General features: G+C 43.7%; 2 protein-coding genes across 6 annotated transcripts in view; both read left to right on the top strand.

The window, feature by feature from the left end:
- The first annotated feature begins 8782 nt into the window (after positions 1-8782).
- Positions 8783-9220, top strand: LOC129166732 (protein myomixer-like). The gene has a single exon (XM_070542149.1). It carries the CDS (start codon positions 8993-8995, stop codon positions 9218-9220), a length of 228 nt encoding a protein of 75 aa, XP_070398250.1. The 5' UTR covers positions 8783-8992.
- LOC107375418 (spectrin beta chain, non-erythrocytic 1) overlaps positions 9110-25195 on the top strand; it is a 45747-nt gene continuing 29661 nt past the window's right edge. For 4 of the 5 annotated variants that reach the window (XM_070542145.1, XM_070542146.1, XM_015943936.3 and 1 more), the window contains exons 1-11: positions 9110-9837; positions 10751-10831; positions 12648-12791; positions 15967-16113; positions 16375-16566; positions 17147-17230; positions 17956-18074; positions 18156-18270; positions 18358-18435; positions 18616-18731; positions 24698-24860. In XM_070542145.1, the coding sequence (XP_070398246.1) occupies positions 9343-9837; positions 10751-10831; positions 12648-12791; positions 15967-16113; positions 16375-16566; positions 17147-17230; positions 17956-18074; positions 18156-18270; positions 18358-18435; positions 18616-18731; positions 24698-24860 (1734 nt within the window). In that variant the 5' untranslated portion in view covers positions 9110-9342. The other variant, XM_070542148.1, reaches the window with a different exon arrangement.

Genomic DNA, 25195 nt, shown 5'->3' with positions numbered 1-25195 from the left:
ATAGATGCACAATTATCTCTGTCTTGCAGAAAGTGGCTACAATGGAAGTTGTAGGAAAGCTCTGCTAATTCTTTTGAGAGAAAATCCTTAAAAACACTGTCATTCCAAGGGATTCTTGCTGAGAACACGACACCTCATAGACACCAATCATCAGTTTGACTCCATTTTCGTAGCAGAAACACAAACCAAACTCATTTTATTTTCAGACCTCGTCATGGACCGGATGTCCATGTTTATATCCATTCATCCGTCCCTTCTCCTTTTGGATCTTTTCAACTTTGCCAGAATTTACGTCCCAGCTCTGCTGCCGGACATATTTTTTATGTCACGACCAATTGTTAGAGTGGGACAGACGGTTATTTGGGAGGTCCAAGCAAAGACAAAGCCTCTCTTGTTCCAGAGCTCTGACTCCTGTCTGTAGTTTCGCACTCGCCAGCGGCTTTCAGACACAGTTTTATTCATTAGACATCATTGCTGCCAAAGTCAGCAAATAAATAGAACAAACACTGTGAAGGAATGCTGCAAGATTAGGCCTGAGATCATGGTGTTATTGATGAGTGCAACAGTTACCTTTGAACAAAAACCTCTGTGTAGCAACCACTAATAAACATGACCTGTGGCGGGTATACGGCGGCCGTTTGGAGCAGTGATTATACTGTTTAACAGAAACAGCATATAAGTGTCATGGCAAATGGTTAGGTTTCATAGCCTCCTAATTATGCCCATCAAACTTGGCACTGGCGGATGAGAATGATATTTTATTGAGTATGATGTCATCCAACAGTCAAACTTGCACAGGCTCTTTAGGCTTTTGATAAGAGAGGACTGGCTCAAAGGTAAACCAGAACTCCCAGGATGAACTACCGCAGGTGCTGGTGTGTGTGAATGTCAGCTGGCAAGCGTGCAGTCTCATGAGGCCAAATCTAACCTCAGGTGAACATCAGAGGCGGGAGTCAGAGAATCTCTGTATTAAATCAGTGACTAAGATGGTTGGAACTTCATCTGACAGCTCGTATTTCTGTAGCGTTTATGGTTTAGAGAGGATTTGAAGGACGGTGCGTCATAAATTACGTTGTAAAAGACTCCAAGAGAGGGGCAACACCCCACGTGGACATGGTGGATACTAAAATGCGTCTCTTGTAATTTATTCATTCTTTATTAATAAACTACAGATGTGGTATGGTTCCGTTTAGATTGAAATCATGCAGGACTTGAGTGAAAGTTAAAGTTTGTACAGGTAAACTGCGCCAATGTAAACGTGTTCTACGTTAGTAAGCAGCAAGGTTCACCGAGGAACCATGTTTTACTTTTGAAAATGACCAGTCACTCTGAGCTTTAAGGTTGGGATTAACGTGGACATAGTCTTCTACCCCTATCTCCTGCACTGGCCTCTGATTGGTTCAGAAAATCCTGACAGATCTGCGTCACACCGGCACCTGTGATTCATGGACTCACCCATCGTCACTCTGGACAGGGAAGGCTGTTGTTGGTTTAGCGTCCTGGAAACAGCTCGAGAACGTCTCGACACTAGAAGCTAATCATTAGCATTAGCATCTCCACCACACAGCAGAACTCCTCCAGGCTTGTGGTGTTTGTGGAGATACAACGTCAACGTTTCAAAGCATACAGAGTGGTAGAGTTGTGTTTGCTGTTAGCCAATCAGAGGTGAGCTGTCCAAATATCAAGGAATAAGACTAAATCCTGCCGTCTGCGGCCACTTTCTCCTCCGACTCACTTCTGCGTCCTCAAACAGGAGCATGTGAGCTTTTCCCCACAAAACAGTTTACAAGGAAGTAATTCCTCCTAGAGACCGCTGAAAATGTAATAAAAATATGAATAAACCTGACCTTTCAATGTTTAGGGTCAGGGTTATTTGTACACACTCATAACGAGCTGTTCAGGCATGAAGAACAACGTCTAAAATTACACAGGTATCAACACGTTTGAAGCTATGACAACCGTTATGTTGCATCATGTTGCATGCGAATTTCTAATGAGGTCATAACAAGGTAAAATAACCGCTGATCATAAAATGTATTAGTGTAATGCGTTTAGCTTTACTTTTACTTTTGTTTTTAAACTTGAAATCATTTCAACCATTCAGCATCATTTACTTTTTATTCTGATCACGATCCAAAATAATTACTTTGTCTCATCTGCATTGAAACTTGACCAAGAGGCTGATGGTGCCTTTGGGATGACACTCAGAGAGTGGAAAAGTACAGACCCCGGCTCTGCTTCCATGCATGTTCCTCTCCTCCACCGCAGCTCTCGCTCTGCTTCCATGCGGGCGGCCTCAGTGACATCACCCCTCAAATAGGTCTTCTGAAGTCCCGTCCGCTGTCTCCTGACAAAGCGGAGGATAACAAGGATGATCGCTAGCTCGGCCTTGCGGAGAGAATGCGTCGGGTTTTTGTTATTATCTTGGGAGGCAGTGACGCTCGCTGTCGGCCTGTTTCTGATTTCTATCATCAAAGATGCACATGTGAAGTCAAATGAAATCAGAACAGCAGGGTGTTAGAATCTGGTCCCAAATAAAGGCAGAAACACGTTAAATTTAGCTAAGAATATGAGGAGGAGAGCTGTGGGAGGAGGGGGAGGACTCCAGGGTAAACAACATAAGGAAGGTGTTACGGTAGCGTAATCCGGCCGGGCTGGCAGAGGTGGAACACCTGGTTCAGATCTAACCAAGCTAATCTTTATCCATGATGGATGTTTGTGTTCTCCGTGGAAAAAGTTGGAAAATGTCTTTTGTGTTTAAAGATTTAGCTTAAATCATGCTAGTTAAACATTATCAAGGTGGAACTGTCGTCCATTAAATATCATTCAATTCCATCTGAACAATAACCTTTTTTGTTTTATGACACAATTAAAAATTAATTAGTTCTCAACCTGAACACATAACCAGGTTAATGACGATGTCATGGGTGGTTCTGTAGGTTGAGTGCTTTGCAGTCATGTTTCTGGTTTGATTGTATTTCTGGTACTTCCTGTTTTATTTTGTGTATTCACTTCCTGTCTCATTACAGGCAGCTTCACGACCTGAGGCTCCTCACTAGTCAGCCTTATGTCGTGCACCTGGGTCCTGGCTTCTCCTTTTATGCTTCTCTGCAAACAGATTCCTTTGCCAGTTTGTCTTCTCCAGTTGAGTAAAGTGAACCTGCTCTCAGTAACACGTCGTGAGAGTGTATTTAGTTGGGTTTGGACTCGTTCACTTGTGCTGTACTGCCAGGAGTCCTTCAGCTTATTAAACTGTGTGAGCTCTGCATTTGAGTCCTCTTTTGTGCTTTGATAGACAGTTTGATCAAACAGACGTTTTGATTCATAAAAATGTATTCAAGAAAATCAATTCAAATCCTTCTACTGGAATTAAATTCTGTTAATAAAACGCCGTCAGCAGGTGTGAACGACCTCTAAAAGGCAGAGATGGTCATCCTGGCAGCTTGGAGCATCGAGGTGTTTATTGACGCTGCGCCAAAGACGGAAGACATTACTCTAAAGCACATATGTCAGAGTCAAGGCCCGCGGAGCATTTTTATGTGGTCCGCGAGATAAATATCAAAAATATATTAAAACTGACCCGCTGGCCAATTTTACCGCAAAGACTACAACTCCCATGATGCTTTGCGGTGTCAGCGCGGAGCCGACGCGCCCCCTCCTTTGTGTTTTTTCCAGCGCCTGCTGCCGGTGTCTGCAGCTCCGCTGTCTCGGACAAGCTACAGTCCTCTCACTCAGCGCCGAGTTCACTCAGCTGTTTTCTGATAGGAGATTCTAGCCGCTCAGTAACGAGTTCACGACTGAAAGAGAAAGTTTTCCAACTAACGTCCAGACAGAGCTGATATAACTCCAGCGAGCAGCGACACGCTCAAACCAGCACGACTCTGTGGCTGCTGTAGTTGTTATTTTTCCTCCCCGACACACAACAACGTGGTCAAGCTGCTCAGACATGTTCATCAGCACAAACCTATGTGAGCACCTGTTGTCATCTAATGTTGTCATTATTATGATGAAGATGAACAAAACAACAGGAGTCTCCTCCTCGGCTCAGATCAACCCCATGATGCAGGTATCTGGCTGGAACAGGTGAGCATCACAGTAAACCAGTGGAGCAAACTGAGCTTTAAATATGTTGGTTTGATGCTCTTTTTCTGCTCCAAAACATGAAAGTTAACAGGTGAGATGTTGCATTTTCATTTAAGATAAAATGATATTTTATTTTGTTGTTGGCCCGTGAGAAAAGATTTAACCTACAGTAAACAGGAAGTGGAAAGGCTGCAGATAGATGAATAGAATAGAAAATCCCTTTATTGTTCCTCAGTGGGGAAAGCTAGACGTCACAGCAGCGATGACACGTATTACAGGAGAAAAAAGGAGAATAAAAAATAAGAAAAATGAATAAACAAGAAAACATAAATCCTGAATAGATTTTAAAAATGCTGAATATACCACAAGTAATGAATACCACTGATGCCTTTTATTTAAAACGGACTTGCTCGTGTGTAATTTGGTTATTCCACATTCAGTGTTAATGCAGAAATATGTTTGTTTCCAAATTTAAATGTTCAAAATTGCATATATGTTGATAAAGAAAATGTGCAAATTTGCCGTCACTTTTTCAAAAAACATTAAATTTGGCCCTCGACTCCGTCCCAGAGTTTCATTTCGGCCCCGTGTGAGTTTGACTCCCCTGGACTAAAGTGAGATCGATTACTACTAAAGCCCGAGTCATGCTTCTCCGTCTGCGTCAGTGCGGAGACACTAGTGTGTTTTTTTGGAGAAGCCAAAAGTTCAAAGACTGAGAGACAGAGGTCATGAAAGCAGATGTGTAGAGGTTTATGGATGAGGATGTCAGACCATCAGAGGAATGAGGAGATGGGTCTGGGAGGAAATAAGTGAAATTGAGGATTAAGTATGGCAGCAGAGGAGGAGAAGCTGCACTGGTGAGCTGGTAGAACAGGCGTGAGCGATGAACTGAAGACAATGAAAACAGAGCGAGAAAATGATAAATGAAGAAGGACAACAGGGTAAGTATCCAAAACTCTTACTGGGGCCTGTATTTTAAATGTGTCGTGTTAATACCATCAGACATTAGCATAAAGAGTGACATGAAGCCTTTTTACATCTTTGGAGGTTATAAAATTAAAACTATTGAGATTAGTGACCACTTATGGCAGGGGTGGGCAATTATTTTTTCCATGGGGCCACATGAGAAATAGAAAATATTGTGGAGGGCCAGGCCAAAAGGCTGAAGTCAATTATGCATAATATTAATGGTATTTCTTTATAAAAAGCAGTAAATACCATTGTTTCTTCAAGCTGGTAAGAGTAGACTATATGTTATAAATGAGCAAAAAGGAAAAAGTGAGGTTGTCTTACAAAAATGTGATTTATTCAAATTTCCCAAGGCAATGGTAAACAAAGTGTGCACATTTGGTTTTTGTTAAACATTTGTGACTTATATTAGTTAACAGTTTCAGTCACATTCACTCCAAAACACATTCTGAGTTTCAAATATTGTTGGAAAGAGGTTCTTAGCATTCTACAGACACACAGTATTGTCTGTAAAATAAAATCACTGAACTGTGATCTTGAGAAAGAGGTTTAAAAAAAGTGTCCCAGTTCACTGCTAGTTGCCTACATTTGTGGTCCAAACACCTTATTTTGAGTTTTTAAGTGATTTTTTTCTTATTCAGTGAGAGAAATCTAGTCTCTGCTGGGCTTTAATGAGTGCATCAAAGTCAGGTTGAATGTCTGAGGTGGAGAAGCGAAGCACAGCTGACAAATGATCATCAGTGAGAGAGGATCTTTACCTGGATTTTGTAAACTTCATCATTGAAAATGTTTGTTCACAAATGTAGGTAGAGCTGAAGAGAACCAACATCTTCTGAGCATGTCTCTTCAGCTGAAGAAAACCTGGTTTGGAAAGTCCTCCTTAAAGCCGGGCGTACACTGTGCGACTTTTTCACTCGCAGCGTTCAGCTTCAGCTCAAACTGTACGACTTCCTCGCAGAGCAGATCTCACGAGTCATGTGCTCACACTGTACGACCCAGTTCTCGCATGCGACCTGACTGCTCACACTGTACGTCTGGTAGCAACACGTCGGCCCTAAAATGTGCTAAAAATAGCAGTTTTTACACAACACGTCAGACTTTTTTGTTTTGCCTGTTGTCCTTCGGGAGTGCTGCAGGAGGACACACAGGGATTTATGGGGGTTGGATGAGGAAAACGAAATAAAGAAAGTGAATCTGTGTTTTGTGATCAGTTTAATTTGACACGAACACGACAAACACGCTTTCTTGACAATCTTTGTGAGTAAAAAAACGTGTAGAAACAAAAACGAACAGCGTGTGTTATTAGGGAAATAGCGAGCGACCGGCCGGCGTTGATGCAGGATTGCGCGCGCATGCGCCGTGAGCGGTTCTGATACTTTTTGGATCGTAGCTGCTCGCAGCGCCGCTTCAACAGTGCGATACCCTCACGAGGGACGAGCGAAATATTAAACACACCAGAGTGCGACCTCACGACTGCTGATCGGCGGCTGGTCACGTGGTGTTAATCGCCTCTCGTAACCCCCTGTACACTACACGACCGCTCGGCGCAAAACTCGCCCCGATGTCGTGGCTTCTCGCACGACTGGAAAATCGGCTCAAAAAAGTGAAAAAGTCGCACAGTGTACGCCCGGCTTAAGATTTGGACAACCGTCTGTTGTGACACCTGACAGTCTCTCCCATTTCAATCCCAGAGTGTCCGTGCACGCATTTACCTCTGTAAAAAGATCACTCCCTGTCGTTGTCCCTTTCATCGACCGCATTGCTGCCCGCTCCTCTGTGAGCTTGAAGTCCGTTATCCCCGGACAAATACGAGCAGCTGGGCTGTGTCGCGGACATCACAGCTCCCGTCTAATGAGAAAAAGTCAAAACTTGCCACTTCACGTTGCAGCTGAAGCTCCAGGTTCCCCGCAATGTCCTCGATCCTCCTGGTCACGGTTCGCCTGGACAGCGGGATTTGCTCAAATGCGCCTTTTTTTTCAGGGCATATTAGTGCGGCAGAGTCCACCATGCACTCTTTGACAAACTCTCCCTCCGAAAACGGCTTGCTGTTTTTAGCTATTTTGTGGGATATCACAAAGCTGGTCCTGGCTGCTGCATCCCTGGATGTGTGAAGCTTAGTAAAACAGCCTTGCTGCTTTTGCAACTTTGCAAGCAAAGCTTCGGATGTCCGTGCCCTCTCAGCATCAGACAAGTTCTTGTATTTTTCCGAGTGTTTCTTGTCGTAATGCCGACTCAAATTGTAGTCCTTAAACACGGCAATCTCCTCCCCGCAAACCAAACACACGGCTTTACCTCCGACTTCAGTAAAAAAATACTTAGCAGTCCAATTTTTGTTGAAAATCCTGCATTCGGCATCTTTCTTTTTTTCTTTTTTTTTTTTCTTTTTTTTTTTTTTTTTGCATGAGCGGACATTTCTCAGGCTACAATCACCATGTCAACCGCGGGCACTTGTTGCTATACGTATTGCGTCATTGTGCACGTAAAAAACAACTTCAAAATAAAAGCAATGCAGCCTTAGCCCATGCATGAGGTAAAATGAGAAAATACATTTATTTTGTAATTTCCAATTAACCTTACGCGGGCCGGTCAAAGTCAACCAAAGGGCCGGATGTGGCCCGCGGGCCGTAAAATGCCCAGGTCTGACTTATGGCAACAACAGTTATTAATTAACTGGTGCCTTCCTTCAGCATTTAAGCGAACAGTAGGGGCCGTCACACACTTACCACTGAAGACATAATCCACCGGTGTTCAAGGCCGCTTACATGAGGAAATGTTACGTTGAAGTTAGCCAAACCTCTGGAACCCCACCCATCCAGCCTTCCGTAGAACACCACCCAGCCCACGCCGAATTTATCTGAAATTTCAAGCTGCAGCACATTAAAACTCTTCCTGGGATGACATCATCGTGGAACGAAGTGCTCCTAAAAGCGTCCTCACCGACTGCCGGACTTGGCTTTTTGCTTCCTTTTTGCAAAAGTTTAGGAATGCAGGAAATTGAAGATTTGTGTGTGTTTTCCATCCTACTGTGAAAATAGGGCATGTGACAGGTTCGGGTTTTATGACGTCCTCCTGAGTTTGGTGTAGGTGGACCTCAAGAGCCTCAAGAGCCTCCAGACCAGGTGCCAGGGTCAGTTCAGGGGCAGCGGCAGGGAGTGAGAGTTCCTTTTAAGGGAAAGGCAGGCTTTCACCAGGGGAAGCAGATTTTCTCATCTGCTCCCTGCAAGTGTGCCCCCCTACACACACACACACACACACAAGCTTTGCTATTCCAATCAGTCAGTCCCAACGTCTGCTGTGCTCCCTGCCATGAAGGAGCGGCAGGTTTTATCGTCTGCTCCTACACGACCGCTGCACACTTGTCACGCCAGCAGCTGCTCAGAGGTTTAAGGACCAGCGTCCTGAAGTCCTTCTGCTCCATTCAGCTGCAGGGCGAGCTGGAGGAAGAGCCTCCCTCACTCCTGATCGAGCGCTCAGCTCTCAAAGTTTTTAAGCCACTTCTTTTTTTGGTGATTTTTGTGCTTGGAAGGAGCCCAGCACCTTCAGGCTGAACCTGTTGGTCTGAACTTTAAAGTCGAGGTAAGGGAGTGTGTGCGTGCGTGCGTGCGTGCGTGCGTGTGTGTGACTGAGCCTAGGACATTACCTCATGGAGGATAGGCGGTGATTGAAGAGGTCTAACAGAGGTCTCTGCCTTTGACTCCATTACCTTCAGGCTCTTATCAGGACAGCTCTTCTGTTCGGGTTCAGAGGACAAGTTTTGACAGCCAGGCTTCTCAACACCCCCCACCCCCTCTCCGCTCTGTCGCTCCTGACAGAGGGAAGGAAAGGCAGCGTGAAGAGGTGGTGACTTCATCCCTTCTACCCAACCCTCTTCTCTCTCCTCCCTCCTTTTCCAAGCTTGCTTCCCCCCTCCAATATTTGTTGCACAGCACAGCGAGGCAGCATGCCAGCAGTTTTCATCCTGCTGCGGTCCCTGGTTATCAGGCTCCTCAGTAGCAGACTGGCAGGCTCCCTGGCACAGTTCCTCAGAAGAAGCCTCACCACGGGCGCTGCCCACCTTGGCACGGCGTTGCGGCACATCTGGGAGCGCGTCCGATCCCAGGAGTCAAAGGAAGCCGTCCTGGGCTGTGTGCTGTGCATTCTTAACATGCACAAGAAGGTGGAGAACTGATCTCTGTTCCACCTTCTTGTCATCCGGACAGAACCTGGACGGCTGTTAGGGGAAAAGAAGGGATGTGACGGACTTTTCTTGTGATATTTTGACTCTGGTGTTTTGTTTTTTTACTTCTGGACATGTCTGAGAGCATTGTGAGGAAAGTGCAGCCCTTCACCATCGGGACAAGGCTGTCGGTCCCTTCTGTGACTAAATGTCAGGAGTTTCAAAGGAGATTTCTACCCACCGAGCCTCTGGACAATCGTGTCTTACAGCACAATCTGAACTCGCTCTACCTCCATCGGTCCCGGGTCCGAGCACATGGCTCCTGTCTCGTTGCACCGTTTGTGAAGCCGGAAGCGCACGTTCAACGCAACCACGAGCACATGGCAGCTGAGGACCACCAGAACCAGAACGTGGCCTCTCCTTCTGCCGTCTCCAGGTCCATCAAGAAGATCACCATCTCTGGGAGTAAAGACCGATCAGACAAGAAGAGCACAGTGGGCCCAACAGACCTGTCAACAACAGCTGAAAACAAAAACAACAACAACAACAACACAACAGGCTCACCAGACCCACATCTGCCCAGGATTGTTGGAGTGAGGTGTGAGAATAAACCGACCTCTCAGTTTAAGGTATGGAATGCTTTCATGCTGTTTTGTTTTATTTTATTGGTAAAATTAATATTTCTACTGATGTTTTTACGGTTTTATTTCAACAAATTTAACTCAGATTTGCCCGATTTTACCCCAAAGATGATGCCAAAACGTGAATGAGCAAAGAAATGGATGGAAGATATTTTTTCGTTTTCATTTTCAACGTAAAAAATATGAATATTCTTGTTGAACAAAATTACTAATAGACTGAAAAGGGTTTAGTTGTTTTATGACCATTTTAAGAGTGGAGATGTTTGGTACTTGCATATTTATGGAAGCCCATTCCTGCCAGTCTGATTAAAAAAATGATCATTTCTCATAATTATAGTATCAGAAACTCTCTTAATTATGATTTGGCCATTTCATAATTATGAGATGCTAGAACACAACTATTACTTAGTTAAGTCATAATACTGAGATGGTGTTTCGTAATTATGAGATACTATCTCATTGTCATGGGATAGCTAAATCATAATTATTAGTTTTTTTAATCCAGTTCCAATCCAGTTTTATTTATAAAGCACTTTAAAAGACCCAGCACAGGAACAAAGTGCTGTACAGAAAATACATTAAAACAATTGACTAAACAGAAAACAGCAAAGATAAATAAAACACATGATACATAAAATTAAAATAGCCCTATATTAAAAAATAAAAACTTGATAAAACCGCATTGAATCAAATAAAACAGCTAAAATGAAATAAAAATAGAAACCAGCATCTCACAAGGTATCAAAAGCCAGTGTAAAGAGGTGGGTTTTCAGGAGTGCCTTAAAAACAGATAACAGATTTTATCAGAGTGGCGGGAATCGGCTTCCATACATTTTCAACGTTTTTGCTCAATTTCCAATTTAACTCGGTTTTTGGTTTTTTTTTTTAATTTATTTGACAGGTTTTGCTCAGTAAAAGCAGCTGTGCCGCCATTCCTCAAGGAGAAACTTGGGCAAAGCCAAATGGGGAGAAATCCTTCCAGGTAAGATAAGAAATGTTTTTTAGGGTTGTTTTTCCATAAGAAGATTTTGGAAATTTGCAAAATTCCCACTTGTGGGGCTAAAGTCTTATCTTATCTTATCTTATCTTATCTTATCTTATCTTATCTTATCTTATCTAAATGTATCTTTTTTTAATCACATAATGAGGTGATTTCTCCTCTCAGAATGTATTACATAAACCATGGAAATCAGGGAAAAAGGATGGTTGGTCATTATTTAAAACCACTGAGATGCTGAGTTTGTCCAGGGTAAACTGTGTTGGTGATGAAATTTACAAAAAGGTAGGACCCCCCCTTACTATTGTCAACAATAATGTTCTCTCCTCAAGGTCCATCCTTATCGTCCTGCAGGATTCTTCATGCCTTTGAATAAGGAACATTCGCAGCTCGGATTAGGTGCTAAATCAAAGAATGATTTCCTGAATTAAATATGAACTTCTACAACTTATAAACTAGATTATCATTAAATAAACATTTGTTTATTGCTACTTATAATAATTATAGTATAATGACATGTTTTCATTAATCTGTGCTCAATGATTGAAGTTTAAAGTGAATGTTATGTTATGATTACAGTGATTGATATATGTTTCAGCATGTTGATATGACGAGGTCATCAGCATTTGCACTCACACAAGGACAAAGTAAGGTTAACTTAAACTCATGACACATAAATAGTCCTTTACCCAGATCAGAGCACCCGGTATCTGAAAGAAGGCGTGTTTCTGAGTTGTCTTGGTAATATTCCTCAAACTTGTCAACCTCTGGTTGGCTACACAAATCATAACATGAGGACATTGAAACTGGATCACTCTGGTGATTCATCAGTTCTTGAGAAAGCTTCAGACCGGCCATCTGAAGCAAAACCTCTTTAACCATCAAAGCTTTTGACACGGCGTCTAACTCTTTGTTGCACCTGTGAAGCTGAAACAGCAACAGTTCCTGCAGAACAAGCTGATATTGTTCTGACTCCTTAAGAGTCCCAGACGCGCGGTTCCATCCGTCTGTCGTGACCCGAGACATCTCTGGACTGAAGCGTCGGTACTTCGGTATTTTACAGCCCTCCGGTGCCAGAGGTCATCCGACCTCTCTGACCTTCGGATCCACCAAGAGGGTCTCCGAGAACGGGTGAAGTAGACACACAGATAGCGTCTGATGTGTTTTTGATAATAATCAACTTCATAGCTTAACGCGAACCAAATTCTTTTACATCCAGAACTCGGCTCTCTTAGATACGGAAGTCCTGATAACATCTCATTCACACACAGGTTCATGCATCACATCTAGTTCCATCCATCACAGTAAATGTTAGTTAACCTGTCATGTTTTAATTATTGGTAAAATAAATTCTTACTTTTATAAACCTGACTCTTTCCTGAATCATACCGAAGTGTGTACAATCCCTGAATAAACAAAGAATCCTAGAATCTTCTGATAAACACCATAAAGACCAAGCAGGGTTGATATTCTATATTTAGACAGAGTATCACAGCTTATTGGTCATAAGTAGAGGTAATATACATATTGAGCTCTTAAAGCACTACTTTACCAAACCCTACGCTGAAGAGAGAGCAGGAATGTTTGTGCATTAGATTCATTTCATTTTGCACACTGCTGACGGTGGCTGGGTGTCCTGAAACACCTTGGAGCCAACCTGGAGCGAGTACATAATCAGAGTCTTTGTGATTATGGAAGTTTGAAGACTTTTTGTGAGGTGGGGACAGCTTTACTGCGTGGGGAATGGTCCCATGACTCTCCGTTTTTATCATATTAAAGAATGTCTTCATTGATTTCACAGATTTCAGTGCCTGAGCTGCAGAATCACAGACCCCGGAGGACAGAAAGTCACCCACACAGCGAGGATGAGGCTCCGGCAGCTGCTAACGCTCTGAGCGACAGCTTCACTCAGCAAAACTCGCTCTTCAACAAAGAAGCGCTGCAGGTGGAATTTTTTTTCCTCTTAAAATTTTTATTTGAAGATTTAATTTTTAAACATTTATCCAGAACTTACTGAGAAATTTTGAAAGCATTTCAAAATAAAAACATTTAGTGTGAAAAGAGCCTCTTAAAAGGATTTAATCCCTCAAACATCGTGTGAGGCTACTGCGATCCAATCAGAAGCGAAGCTGGCTGTCGCGTGACCTTCCAGTGGGAACAAAATGTGTACTGGTTCTTATTTTTGTCTCTGAGCCTTGAGCGGGATTCGGCTGAGGCAGGAGAGGGAGGGGAAGCCGCCACAACCAGTTATTTAGAGATGAGATCATTGTTTGGCTCCATCTCTTCACGCCTATGGCTCAGAGAAACTCAGCCAATGAGCAGCAGGACTGGTTGTGTTATCGCATCGCAGCGTCCACTCCTGCTCAGGCAGCTAGCTGCAGCATTCGGGTTCGTCATCAGGACTCTGCCGAGCAACCGTGCGAGCGACGTGCCGTTTACTTCTAAACACAAGAGTTTATTTTAATGTGTCAGCAGGAGGAACGTGTGGTGTGTGTTTTCTTTTGAATCATTTGACTTTGCATCAACCTGGTTGGCAGCTTCTGCAGATAAACTGTATTTTTACCGTCTTCCAGCCAGACGGATCAAGCTGTAGCGGTGCAGCATGTCTGTTTCAGTTCTGCAAAGTTTCTCGCTTTCCCCCCGTTTCACTCTCATGGCAGAAAAAATACCAAACCCTTAACTCCCAATGTGTGTTCGAAGCCAAAGTTGCATATTTGAGATGCCGTAAAACGTGCAAAATGATGGATTTATTCAAAATGTGGAGATTAGCACACCCGAATATCTGAAATTGTTGCGTTTGGAGATTTTCTCCTGGTGCTGTCCAAAGCAGCTCAGGAAGAAACCTTCAGATGGTGCACCGGCCGCGTGGCGTCGTGGCCTGAACGAGGCTTAACTGTAAAGCCTGATAAACAGACCGTTGTTGTGGAAAGTGGACAGGAAGAAACAAGAGAATCATGGACTTCCTGCATGAGGTCATTGTGTTGGCATGGGAGCCGTTGTGAGCAGATACGAGCAAGCTTGTTTTGTCGAGCTCCTTTCCTTCTGTTCAAGCCAGAAATACTTCTCCTGCCTGGGGGGCTTTGGGAGGTCACTGACCTTCTCCTTGTGGGGAAAAGTGACGTCATATTTTAATCAAGAGCTAAACTCTGTGGTGGAAGTGTGCACTCTTGAGCCTCTCTGCGTCTCATTCGATGACTTATTTGTGTTTTTAACTTAAAGTGCTGCAGTCGCCTCAGTTTTAGCTGACTTCATCACCCGTTTCACTCATGTGGACTCAGTCTGACAGCATTTATCAGCCCATCTAGTTTTTGACACCTCGGAGGCTCGATGACCTCCACTCTGAAGAAGAACACTTTCCTCTTCAGCCGCCTGGTTTGGCGTTCCTCGTCCGTACGGTGCAATGCCAGGAGAGGCAGCTTTGTAAGGCTGAGCGTTATGCAACTGAGTCTGAGCTAAAGCCAAGAGAAACTCTGCTCAGCATGACACGACGCTGGAGAGCAAAAACCTTTCATCGAGACTCTGAACAGGGGACTAATGGAGTCTGCTGGATAAGAAGAGAAGCAATCACAAGCGTTTGTTGTGAATTTGCTGTTTAGAGATTCTGCTAGGACCAAATGCAGGACCGTGCCAACAGTTAAGAAATATAAGAAGTAATGACCATTTTAACATTTTGTCCCTCTTGCTATTATAACAGCTAAAGTTAATATTTAATATCTATAAATATAGACTTTTGCCACCTATATTTAGCCAAATTAAGAATTTAGCAGCATTTTTTCATGTTTAATTTTAATTTTAAACACCAAATTTTGCCATTTTTGGAAATTAACAGCACTTTTGCTTTAATTAAGCAGCCATCAAGTGAGACTGCATTTCCCCAGCTAGTTAGCCACTTTTTGCCTTTTTTCTGGGTAAACTTTGGCATGGGCTGCACAGTGGCGCAGTGGTTAGAGCTGTTGTCTTGTAGCAAGAAGGTCCTGGGTTCGATTCCCAGCCTGGGATCTTTCTGCATGGAGGTAGCATGTTCTCCCTGTGCATGCGTGGGTTCTCTCCGGGTTCTCCGGCTTCCTCCCACCGTCCAAAAACATGACTGTTAGGTTGATTGGTCTGTCTAAATTGTGTGTGTGTGTGTGTGTGTGTGTGTGTGTGTGGTTGTTTGTCCTGTGTGTCTCTGTGTTGTCCTGCGATGGACTGGCTCTCTGTCCAGGGTGTACCCCGCCTGGTTGCCCGTTGACCGCTGGAGATAGGCACCAGCCCCCCTGCGTGAACAAAGCGGGTTCAGAAAATGGATGGATGGATAAACTTTGGCATATTTAACAATTCAACAGTTGCATGTTGCCATATTTGACATTTCAAACACAAAAATTTGCCATATTTGAAATTTAACAGCACTTTTGTTCTATTTGAGATGCAATTTGGTCAAAGGCGGCGTTACCAGCTACAAATATCTACAAACTGTGGCTAACTGTAGGCGACAACTAGCCACATTCAGAATCTTAACACCCATGGATGTAATTTTCACTTTAGAAGTGGGGGGGGGGGGACACGGGGGGTGGGGGGGGGGGTATCTTTACAGTATGCTCTAATGGGAAACAGGCTTCAACACAAACGGTTGTTTTCCGCTTGGTCCTAGAGCTCAACCAGTGTCAATTTAATATAGCGTAATATTGTTTTTGGATGGTAAAAAGTGCAGGGGTCAAAACTTGACTTTGGAAAAAGTGGGGGGGACATGTCCCCCCTGTCCCCCCCAAAAATTACGTCCATGTTAAGACCAAACACGTTTGCTATACTTAGCACCTCACAACAATAAACAGTGTGTGTGTGCGTGTGCGTGTGTGCGTGTGCGTGTGCGTGTGTGTGTGTGTGTGTGTGTGTGTGTGTATGTATGTGTGTATGTGTGTGTGTGTGTGTGTGTATGTGTGTGTGTGTGTGTATGTGTGTGTGTGTGTGTGTGTGTGTGTGTGTGTGTATGTGTGTGTGTGTGTGTGTGTGTGTGTGTGTGTGTGTGTGTGTGTATGTGTGTGTGTGTGTGTGTGTGTGTGTGTGTGTGTGTGTATGTGTGTGTGTGTGTGCGTGCGTGTGTGTGTGTGTGTGTGTGTGTGTGTGTGTGTGTGTGTATGCAGGCAGAGGCATGGATCAAGAGCAAACTCCAGGATCTAAAGGATGGCTGTAACACTAAGTGCTGCCCCCTGCAGGACTGGGACGAGGCCTCTCAGACACTTCAAAGGGACCTGAAAGACTTTGAGAACACGTTTATTCAGCTCAACCAGGTAAAAAAATGATCATCAGCATCTAGAAGCACTAAATAAATGGTTGTTTTAAGTGTCCCCACAGGTGATCTAATCCAGGCATTAATCGCTGAAAACGTGACGACAAACATGAAACGACGGGTCATGGATTACCACCCTCTACATCCAGGCCCTGCGGAAGCTCAGAGGGTTGCGTTTAGGCTTTTTCAGGACAAACCATGAAGATAATGTTGTCAGCGTTGCTGCTGCAGCTCCAGTAACCAGTACCATGTCCTTCCACAGATGGGCGAGCAGCTGATCTGCAGGCTGAACCCCACATCTGACCTTGTGAAGAAGCAGCTCAGCCAGCTCAAGGACCAATGGCAGACCCTGAAACAGACGGCCACCAATCAGACGCGTGCTTTAGGTGGAGCAAAGAGTCTGCGGGATTTCAACAGAAAAGCGGATAAGCTGGAGGCCTGGGTCAAAGAAAAGGTGAAAACAAAGCAGACTTCCTGTTTTCCTGTTTTTATCGTTTCTGATCCAATGTGCTCATTCCTTCCTTATCTCAGCATCTTTTCCCTTATCCCTCCCATTTATAGAGGTGATTTAACAAGTGGCTAAACCCAAAGCGTTTTGCCCAGAGGCTGATCTTTGTCTACACAGCCTAATCAACAGCTGTCAAGATAATTAGCATAAAAGCACAACTCACTAATGCAGGAAATTAGCTCAGCGTCCTGGAGACGTTTGTGTTATGGGTAAAACATCTGCCTGTCATTATATAAAAAATAAATTATCTCGAGGATTTGGGGCTGATTTCTGTCTTTGTTCTTACTTGAGTCTGGCCAAAGGAGCGAGCGGTGGATGTTGAACCGGTGGGATTTTTTTATTTAAAGCAATAAAACGTTCCTAAACTTTACAGCTTGTCCCCGTTGTGTTGAAGCGAAGAGCTCTGTTCAGTGTTGTTTCTGTAGCAGGGGTGCTGTGCCTTTGTCCTTGTTCCTGTAAAACAAAGCAATTGTCAGGTTTCTCACAAAAGGCGGCCGTAAAAAACGGCCGTTATGTGTGTCGGCAGGAAGAGGAGCAGTCTCTGGTGAGTGTCCTGGGAGAAAACGTGGACAAGATGCAGCTGACCAGGAAGATCCTGGATCTTAAACAGGTGAGCACTACGAAGACGTGATTATATAAGAAGCGTAAAGAGAACCAAGATCTGCTCAGTCGCTCGTTTGGGGTTGCCATGGTAACAAATGCAGGCAGCCTAGAACAAAGAGCAGAGCCTCAAACAAATAATAAGAAAATTAGAAAATCCTGAACAGGAAAGAATTGTCCGTTGCACGTGTCAATGTTTGTGTCAGTAAGGTTTCATGGTGCAGGTGGGACAATTTAAAAAACAGGAAGAGAAAAGTCAGAGTTAGAATATGACGGGAACCCACTCAGTGGCGTGTCCAGATCTTTTAAAATGGGGTGGCCCAGGTGAGCCCCAATTTTGTGCATGGGTGGCTCCAATGGTTATGCTTTTTTGTTTTACCCCCAAGCCTTTTGTGGACAATGAAAAGCCGATTTAAAGATAAATTAGTGTGGTGGCACCTGGGGTGGCCAATCAGATTCCAAGGGTGGCATGTGCTACCCCAGGCCACTCCCTGGACACGCCCCTGACTCCACTGGTGTTCGGGGATGGCGCGCTGCAGGGATGTGAGATAAAACTGTCCCTGACACACTGAAGAAGAGATGTTGAATCTCCAACGGGATACTGGAACGCGATTGTCTAAATGTCAAAATGCCAAATAAAGTCAAACCTTTTGGGATTGGTTTAGACTTTGGATGGTGTTTGTGCATCACTGTTTTAGATCGGATCAGATTTCATGCTTTTAACACTTTGATCAGGACGAGCAGCTACACAGGAACCTGCACGAGGAGATCAACAGCTTGGCTCTAAAACTGGAGAAACAAGGAAAGGCAGAGGGCAGAAACACCTCGAGCAGGAGGAAACACATCAACAAGATGTACGTTTCCTTCTTAAATGTGACGTTTCATGAATGACACGTTTTCTGCTTGAAAATCAAATGTTAATGCCGTTTGTGTAGGTGGCTTCGGGTCCAGTCCAGGCTGAAAAACTACCACGAAACTCTTCAGCAGGCTCTTGAGGTGTCATCGTTTTACCAGCAGGCAGATAATACCTTGGAGATTATTAATAAATTGGTAAAACGGCAGAAATTCCAAATGCATATTTTTAACTTTTGAGATAATTCCAATGAATGCTTAGATTTATTTATTTTTTTCTGTCAGCTGAAGAACATTTCTGCATCCAAAGAGCCGGATGGCTTCGGGGACAGAGATATACGCGACGTCGCCAGTCAGATCATGGTAAGAATCATCTTTTAACTATCAGGAGATGAGCTGCAGAAGGCTAACCTGCCTAACCTACAGGTCTCCGTGTGTGTGTGTGTGTGTGTGTGTGTGTGTGTGTGTGTGTGTGTGTGTGTGTGTGTGTGTGTGTGTGTGTGTGTGTGTGTGTGTGTGTGTGTGTGTGTGTGTGTGTGTTAGATGCTGGACGTGAGTGTGTCCCAGCTGTCCAGTCTCCACCCTGACCTGGTGACCAGTGTTGGACAAAAGCAGACAGAGATAAAGGACAGCTGGGCTCTTCTTCAGAGAAACTTAAGGTATGGCAGCATCATAAAAATTATGTTCTTTATCATTAATAATTTACTGATTCACTGCATTGATAAATCATAGAGGAAATATTCCTAATTAAAATAAGGTCTGTCGCCTTCTTTTCTTCTTTTAAAGAGCTGTTAACACTATTGCTTTCAAACTGGTTTCAGTGATTCTTGAGCTATAACCTTAACTTAAGGTCCTTAAAGAGCAAGTCACCACCAAATCAACAGTTTTTTGCTGCTAAACTACATAAATGAGTGTCTGATCGTGCTGTAGACACATGTAGTCAATAATTTGGCACTTTAGTGCATCTTAGTTAGAATTTAAATATTCTATCTAAAACTGGCAGTACTGTGCCCACTTCAGATAAAAACTCTGCACTGCATTTAAATTTAAATCTGTCATTGCTAATGGCTAATAAGTATCATATGACGTCGGCTGGTACCATATGATGTCACAATGTCATTGTGAGCCTGTATTTGTGTGTATTTGCTCGCAGCTCCGCCCTCTCGGTCTGCAAGGCAACAGCATTTGTTGCGTTTTTCAAACAGGAAGTGGGGTGGAGTAAGATTCTGGTAGGGGGTGGCTTGCTCTTTAAACACCTTCACACTGGACAGCACTCTGTCACCCTCTTCTGGTCAGAAACTGTACTAAACAACCTTGTAGTTCGGGAACGCATGAGTGAGAGGTCACGCAACAGTGGAAGTGTAGTTTACTGTGCTGGTGGCTCATAGAAATGCTAGCAGCTAGATTTTTTCTATTTGCCAACCTTCAATAAAAAGCACAAGAAAGTGAAGTCTGTTTTTTGTTGGCATCATGGCGGAGCCTGGAAGTAAAAGCAAAACAGTAATATGTTTAGAGGTGAATCAAAGACAGCCTGAACTAGAAAATCAAAGAGCTATAACCGGAGTAATCATTGCTGCAGTAGCTGAGCGTAGGCCGCTGCAGGGTTGTCTTCAACAGTTAAAGTGACAGTGTGTTCTTTTCCTGCCAATAGGGGGCAATAGATATGTAAATCGTTGCAAGCAGGCTGTATTTTTGTGTTGGGTTAAAACCTTATCAATGGATGCCCATTAGGGTCAAAAAGCCCTGGGGAGTGCAAACTTCAGCAAAATGACGAGCATATCAGACTCCCTTTAATCACTGGCAACAAGTGAAGAGGTAAATGTGTAAAACAACAATGTTTTTGAATGGTGACATTTTGTACCCGTTTGTAACAAATCAGTAAATGCATTTTGTCCTCAAGGGCTCCTGTAGAAGGAAACATGGCATCTAATATGTCGTCACCCAGAGATTTAGCGTGTTTCTCAATGTCAAGACGCCTGGCCTTTGGAGGCGATGTCTTGCGAGGCCAAGCCCCTTACTTACAAGGACACTGTCCTTCCTTGGTCAAAGAAAACGGTTAAATGGAACAGACTTGCATCACGTGACCACGGCTTCCATGGCGGTCACGTAACGTAACGTGACACGGGAGATAACGTTATATTTTATACTCCGCTCGGAGAACTTCATGCTCCTCTCGGTCCCAAGAACGCGCCTAAAGACGCGTGGTGATAGGGCTTTTGCTGTGGCAGGTCCTAAGCTTTGGAATAAGATTCCTCTCAGCATAAGGGCCTCCACCTCTGTTGCGGTTTTTAAGGCAAGGCTAAAAACATATTTTTATGACCTGTCTTTTAACCTTTCTAACGTAGCGCCTTGGTGGCATCTTTTTGCCTGTAAGGCGCGATTTATAAATAAAGTTGAGTTGAGTTGAGTATTAGTTTCAATACAGATATAGAACGAGCTTTTTACTTTTTACACTAAATTGTGTATATGTTTATTAAATTAAATATATAAGCGAGTTACTACCCGCTAGACACTGAAGCTCCAACTAATAAGCAAATAACCAACCATAGCTAAATTCTTTGGATCTAAAAAAACTTTTTAAATGAGTTGTCTTACTTTTAAACTTGAAAATTGTCCCCAGAGTAGCTGCCGGCTTCTGATTTGCCGTCCTTTTGAAAATACTGCGATGTATTCGGGGAAATGTTTGACCAAGGCTAGGCTACAAGACACCTCCCGTGTATCCTTGCTCAGCTAGCTAAACGGCTAACAAACGGAGAACAGATGCCTCGGTAGAACATGAACACTGGAACATGTCTTGGTGGCTCCTGATGACGTATCTCCTAGGCAACCGGGGCGGAGCCAAGACAACAAAGCAAGGTTCCTTGGCCTTGAGAAACACCCCTAGACCCGCTCCCATGTGTTTTAGACCTGATTTTTATGGATATATGTTATAAAACCGCCAATATTTTTCAATGATTGAGCATTATACATTTTCAACAACAATTTGATTGATATTTACAGAGACTAACAGTAAAAACTACACATTGTCACTTTAACTCATTCACTGCCAGCCGTTTCCTGATCGCTTAAGGCCTTCGCTGCCAGCGTTTTTACTGTTTTGTTAAGAGTGACGGAACGTTTCACGCTAGCATGATGTCGACGCCAAAATAACCAAAACAAAGAGGAGACTCACCTCTTACATCAGGAAGAATCCGCGCGTTTCAAGCGTTATCCGTTCTTTCATAATCCATTGTTGAATTGTGATCGGCAGACCCATTTTCCCGGTTCGTGCCTCACTTTTTTTTACAGGAGCGGCCCAAAACGATCTCCTATCACATGGATGTTCTGCTTCCTGATCATGTGACGTGTGACGTATGTGGATGAAGATCGGCTTTAGAACTGAGATGTTTGTTCTCTCGGCGCGGGGGCTCGTTACAATGCCCACACAGTAAAAAATATGAAAATGACAACTTTAGTCATCATGTTGTAAATTTTGCAACAGTTGTTATTCACCTTTCAACCAGTAGGGTGGAGAAGAGAGAAACTTACATTAAAAGACTACTTAAGGCACTGGAAATCGGGGGAATCAAACCCCACTTTGATAAAGGCTCAGTTTTTGTTTTGTTTTTTATTGGGGGGGGGGGGGGGGGGGGTGACTTTAATTTTCTAAACATTGAATTCAAACGTAGATTCCTGTAAGTGATTTATATTCTGGCAGCGTCTCAAGCTGTCATCATGGTCTGCTTCATTCTCACCAATAAAAGTCTGACATCATCTTAAATAGTCCGCTGAATGTGAGAAATACGACGTTTACAAGAATATTTTGCAACTTTTATGGAATTTTTCTAACTATGTGTTGTTGTTTTAATAGTGTGCTGTTAGTACTCAGACTCGTCAATCACCGCTTGCTTTTAGGCCATCAGAACCAGCTTAGTGCAGCCATGTTTAGTTGCTGTTTAAAATTCAGCCAAACTGTAATAGAGCATGCTGGAGCTCGCTACAGTAGAGACGTTTGCTCACTGGCCACTTTATTAGGTGCACCGTGTTAAAGAGCATGGTAAGACAAAGATCTAATCAGCCAATCACAGTCAGTCAAGTCAGAAATTCACACACGGAGAAGATGATCTGCTGAAGTTCAAACCGACTGAAGAGTCTTTGAACTTGGCATGGTTGTTGCTGCTAGTTTGGGGATTTCAGAAACTGCTGACCTACTGGGATTTTCACCCTCAACCAGACTGAAAACACACACACACACCAAGCAGCAGTTGTGTGAATGAAAATATCTCGTTATGTGAGAGGTCAGGGGAGAATGGTCAGTCTGCTTTGTTGCTGATAGCGTCCACGGCCGGATTAACCATATGGGCAACTGGGCAATTGCCCAGGGCCCACGAACTTGGAGCAGCAAGGGCACGAGCAAAAGCACAGCGCTGATCGTTGTTGTGCAGCGCTCCAGGCTGCTGCGTCCAGCGCACGGTCCATTCTCAAAGTGGCGCAACCAAAAAACTAATTAGCACACGATCGTTCATGTCCGCACATGTTCTCTACTTTCTGTCTTATTTGTGCCTGAAGCGCTCTGCTACTGCGGAGCTCATCACCTGTGCTGCGGTGATGTCACCTCACTGACGCAGCATCGAAACGCGCTCTCCGCTTTGCGGTCAGGAGATCCCTTTGATCTGCTCAAAAGTAACTGATGAGGTGAAAAGGTAAGAATCCAGGCAGCAGATTTTCTGGAGAGTTTAGAGCAGATGCAGGAAGATGAGAGACAGACAGGACAGAAAATAGTTAAATAAAAACAAGAAAACAAAACAAAGTGTTGAAAAGTAAAACGTAGGTAGATTTATCTCCACTACACGTTTTTACCTGCAAAACAATAAGTTACACACATGTAATATTTATACATCTGATACAGTTCAGATCACCTTCAACACTCAGTCACACACCCAGGGCCGTTTCAAGACATTTTGGGGGCCAAGGCAAAATGACCCCCCACCCCCACCACCACCACCCACCCCCCCATAACTGGGCTCCCCAGAAGCCTCTGTGTAATTCATGCCCTCTCCAGGAGTGTTAGTTATACAGTGTTTATAAAAGCCCCTCAGACATTACTGACATGTTCTAATATTATCAGATGAAAAACTAAATTATCAGACACGCTGTCTCATCTGCTGCTTTTCTAAACTTGCCAAAAGTAACAAAACCATTTGAAAGCCACTATTTGTGGATTATCTGAAAGTTTCCATGGAGTGTGTGACAACTTATTTTATCATTGATCCTATCGTCTAATCTCACAGCTGAAACAAGCATCCTTAATAATCTGTGCACAGGAAGCTTACCGATGCTGTAGTAAAACAACAGGTATAATAATTTATTATTAATAAAACCTTGTTGCAGCACTAAAGCAGAAAAATGAGATTTTGCAATAAATATGCAAAATATTTACATATGAATTGTTTTAGAGCCCTTTAATTGGCAGAATCTGATATTAATATAGTTCTTACAAAAAATGGGTCCCAACGTGGTTTGTGTGGCGTTGCCATAGTGTGACGTCATAGGCACAGATCCCCTGTCCTCTTGTTTGGAAATGGAAATATGATCACCCTACATTAAACAAACTGTCCACCCGGGCTTTTGCGCTGCACAGAGACGCTTCGCTGCCTCTGACTGAACGTCAGTTGAGAGCCAGACTGACCAATGAAGAGAGGGCCTCAAGTTAAGACCCTCCCCTCATTGGTCAGTCCACACAAGGTGGGTCAAAGGTTACCCTGAGTGGGTTATGTGTTGTCAGGCATTCAAGTATTGAGTATATTTACTGCATATTACAGTAAAATATTCTGTATGTGACCATATTACAGTGATCCTTGGGTCATGATGATGGGGCCCTTGAATATTGTTGCCCAGGGTACAACAAAGTGTTAATCTGGCCCTGATAACGTCCATCCCTTTATGACTACATGGAGCCATCTTCTGATGGCTACCTCCAGCAGGATCATGCACCATGCCACAAAGATCATCTCTAAGTGGTTTCTGGAACTTAATCACAAGTTTACTGGACTCCAGATGCCTTCACAGTCACCAGATCTCAGTCCAGGTCAGAACCTTTGGGATGTGGTGGAACTGGAGGTTCTCATCATGGATGGAGCTGATGCTGTCGTGTCAGTATGGACCAGAACGTTGGAAGAACGTTTCCATCGACACCTTTAACCCTGTGACATGACTAAGGCAGTTCTGAAGGAAAAGGGGGCCCAGCCCTGTAAAAGCAAGGTGTACCTAATTAATTGGCTTTTGATTATAAATATGTATACCCTATGGTTACATAATATATCATAATTCCCATTACTCCAGAAAAATAAACTTCAAAAAGCTCCTAATAATATATCTGGGTTACTCAAGTCCAGATTTCCATCTCCAAAATGTGCTGCCTCCTGAACATTTCTCAGGCTGAGAGCCTCCCATGTGGACGGGGTATCTTTAGATCCAAACATTACATCACTTCATCAGACTTATCAGAAACAGTTTGGAGCTATTTAAATCAAACAGTCCAAACACTGGTATAAAACCACAGAACCATAACTGGAGTTTTCTGCTGGTCTCTGGGGCCCTGCCGTCAGCACCGCAGTAACCTCCTTCTCCACTCCCTCCCCTACAGAGGTGACAAGGCAGCACTCTCTCCTTCTGGCTCCACTTTCACCAGGGAACACGCTGACCTCCTGACACCCACTCAAGCGTCCCAGAGCAACATGGGATCTGAGACACATGGGATCATGGGAAAGGAGGTGAAGGAGGAGCAGAATCGTCTGAAAGGCTGCACGGTGAGTGGCGTTGGTCTTTAATCTGTTGATCTGAAGGAGGAGTGCGTAACTCATATTTATTCACAAACCCGAACAAATGAGCTGCAGAGCTGTGGTTTTCATCAAAAGCATCAAATAATTCCTCTTTTTGAGGATTTGTTCATAATGAATGCCTTTCTCTGAAACTCAAACACTGGAGCTGCATCGGCTCTTGAAGGAGACATTTTATGACTTTTTTCTTAAGTTATGGCGCTATGGTCGATACCAAACACGTTCATGAAGCTTTTTGCCCTACATCCCTCCGGTTTATTCTTGATCGTTTCAGTACCTTCCAGAATGAGCCGTTTTGCGGCTCT

The sequence above is a fragment of the Nothobranchius furzeri genome, chromosome 12, assembly GCF_043380555.1.
Source record: "Nothobranchius furzeri strain GRZ-AD chromosome 12, NfurGRZ-RIMD1, whole genome shotgun sequence".
NCBI classification, from domain to species: domain Eukaryota; kingdom Metazoa; phylum Chordata; class Actinopteri; order Cyprinodontiformes; family Nothobranchiidae; genus Nothobranchius; species Nothobranchius furzeri.
The sequence above is the reverse complement of the archived record's forward strand: the minus strand, read 5'-3'. Positions and strand labels throughout refer to the sequence as shown.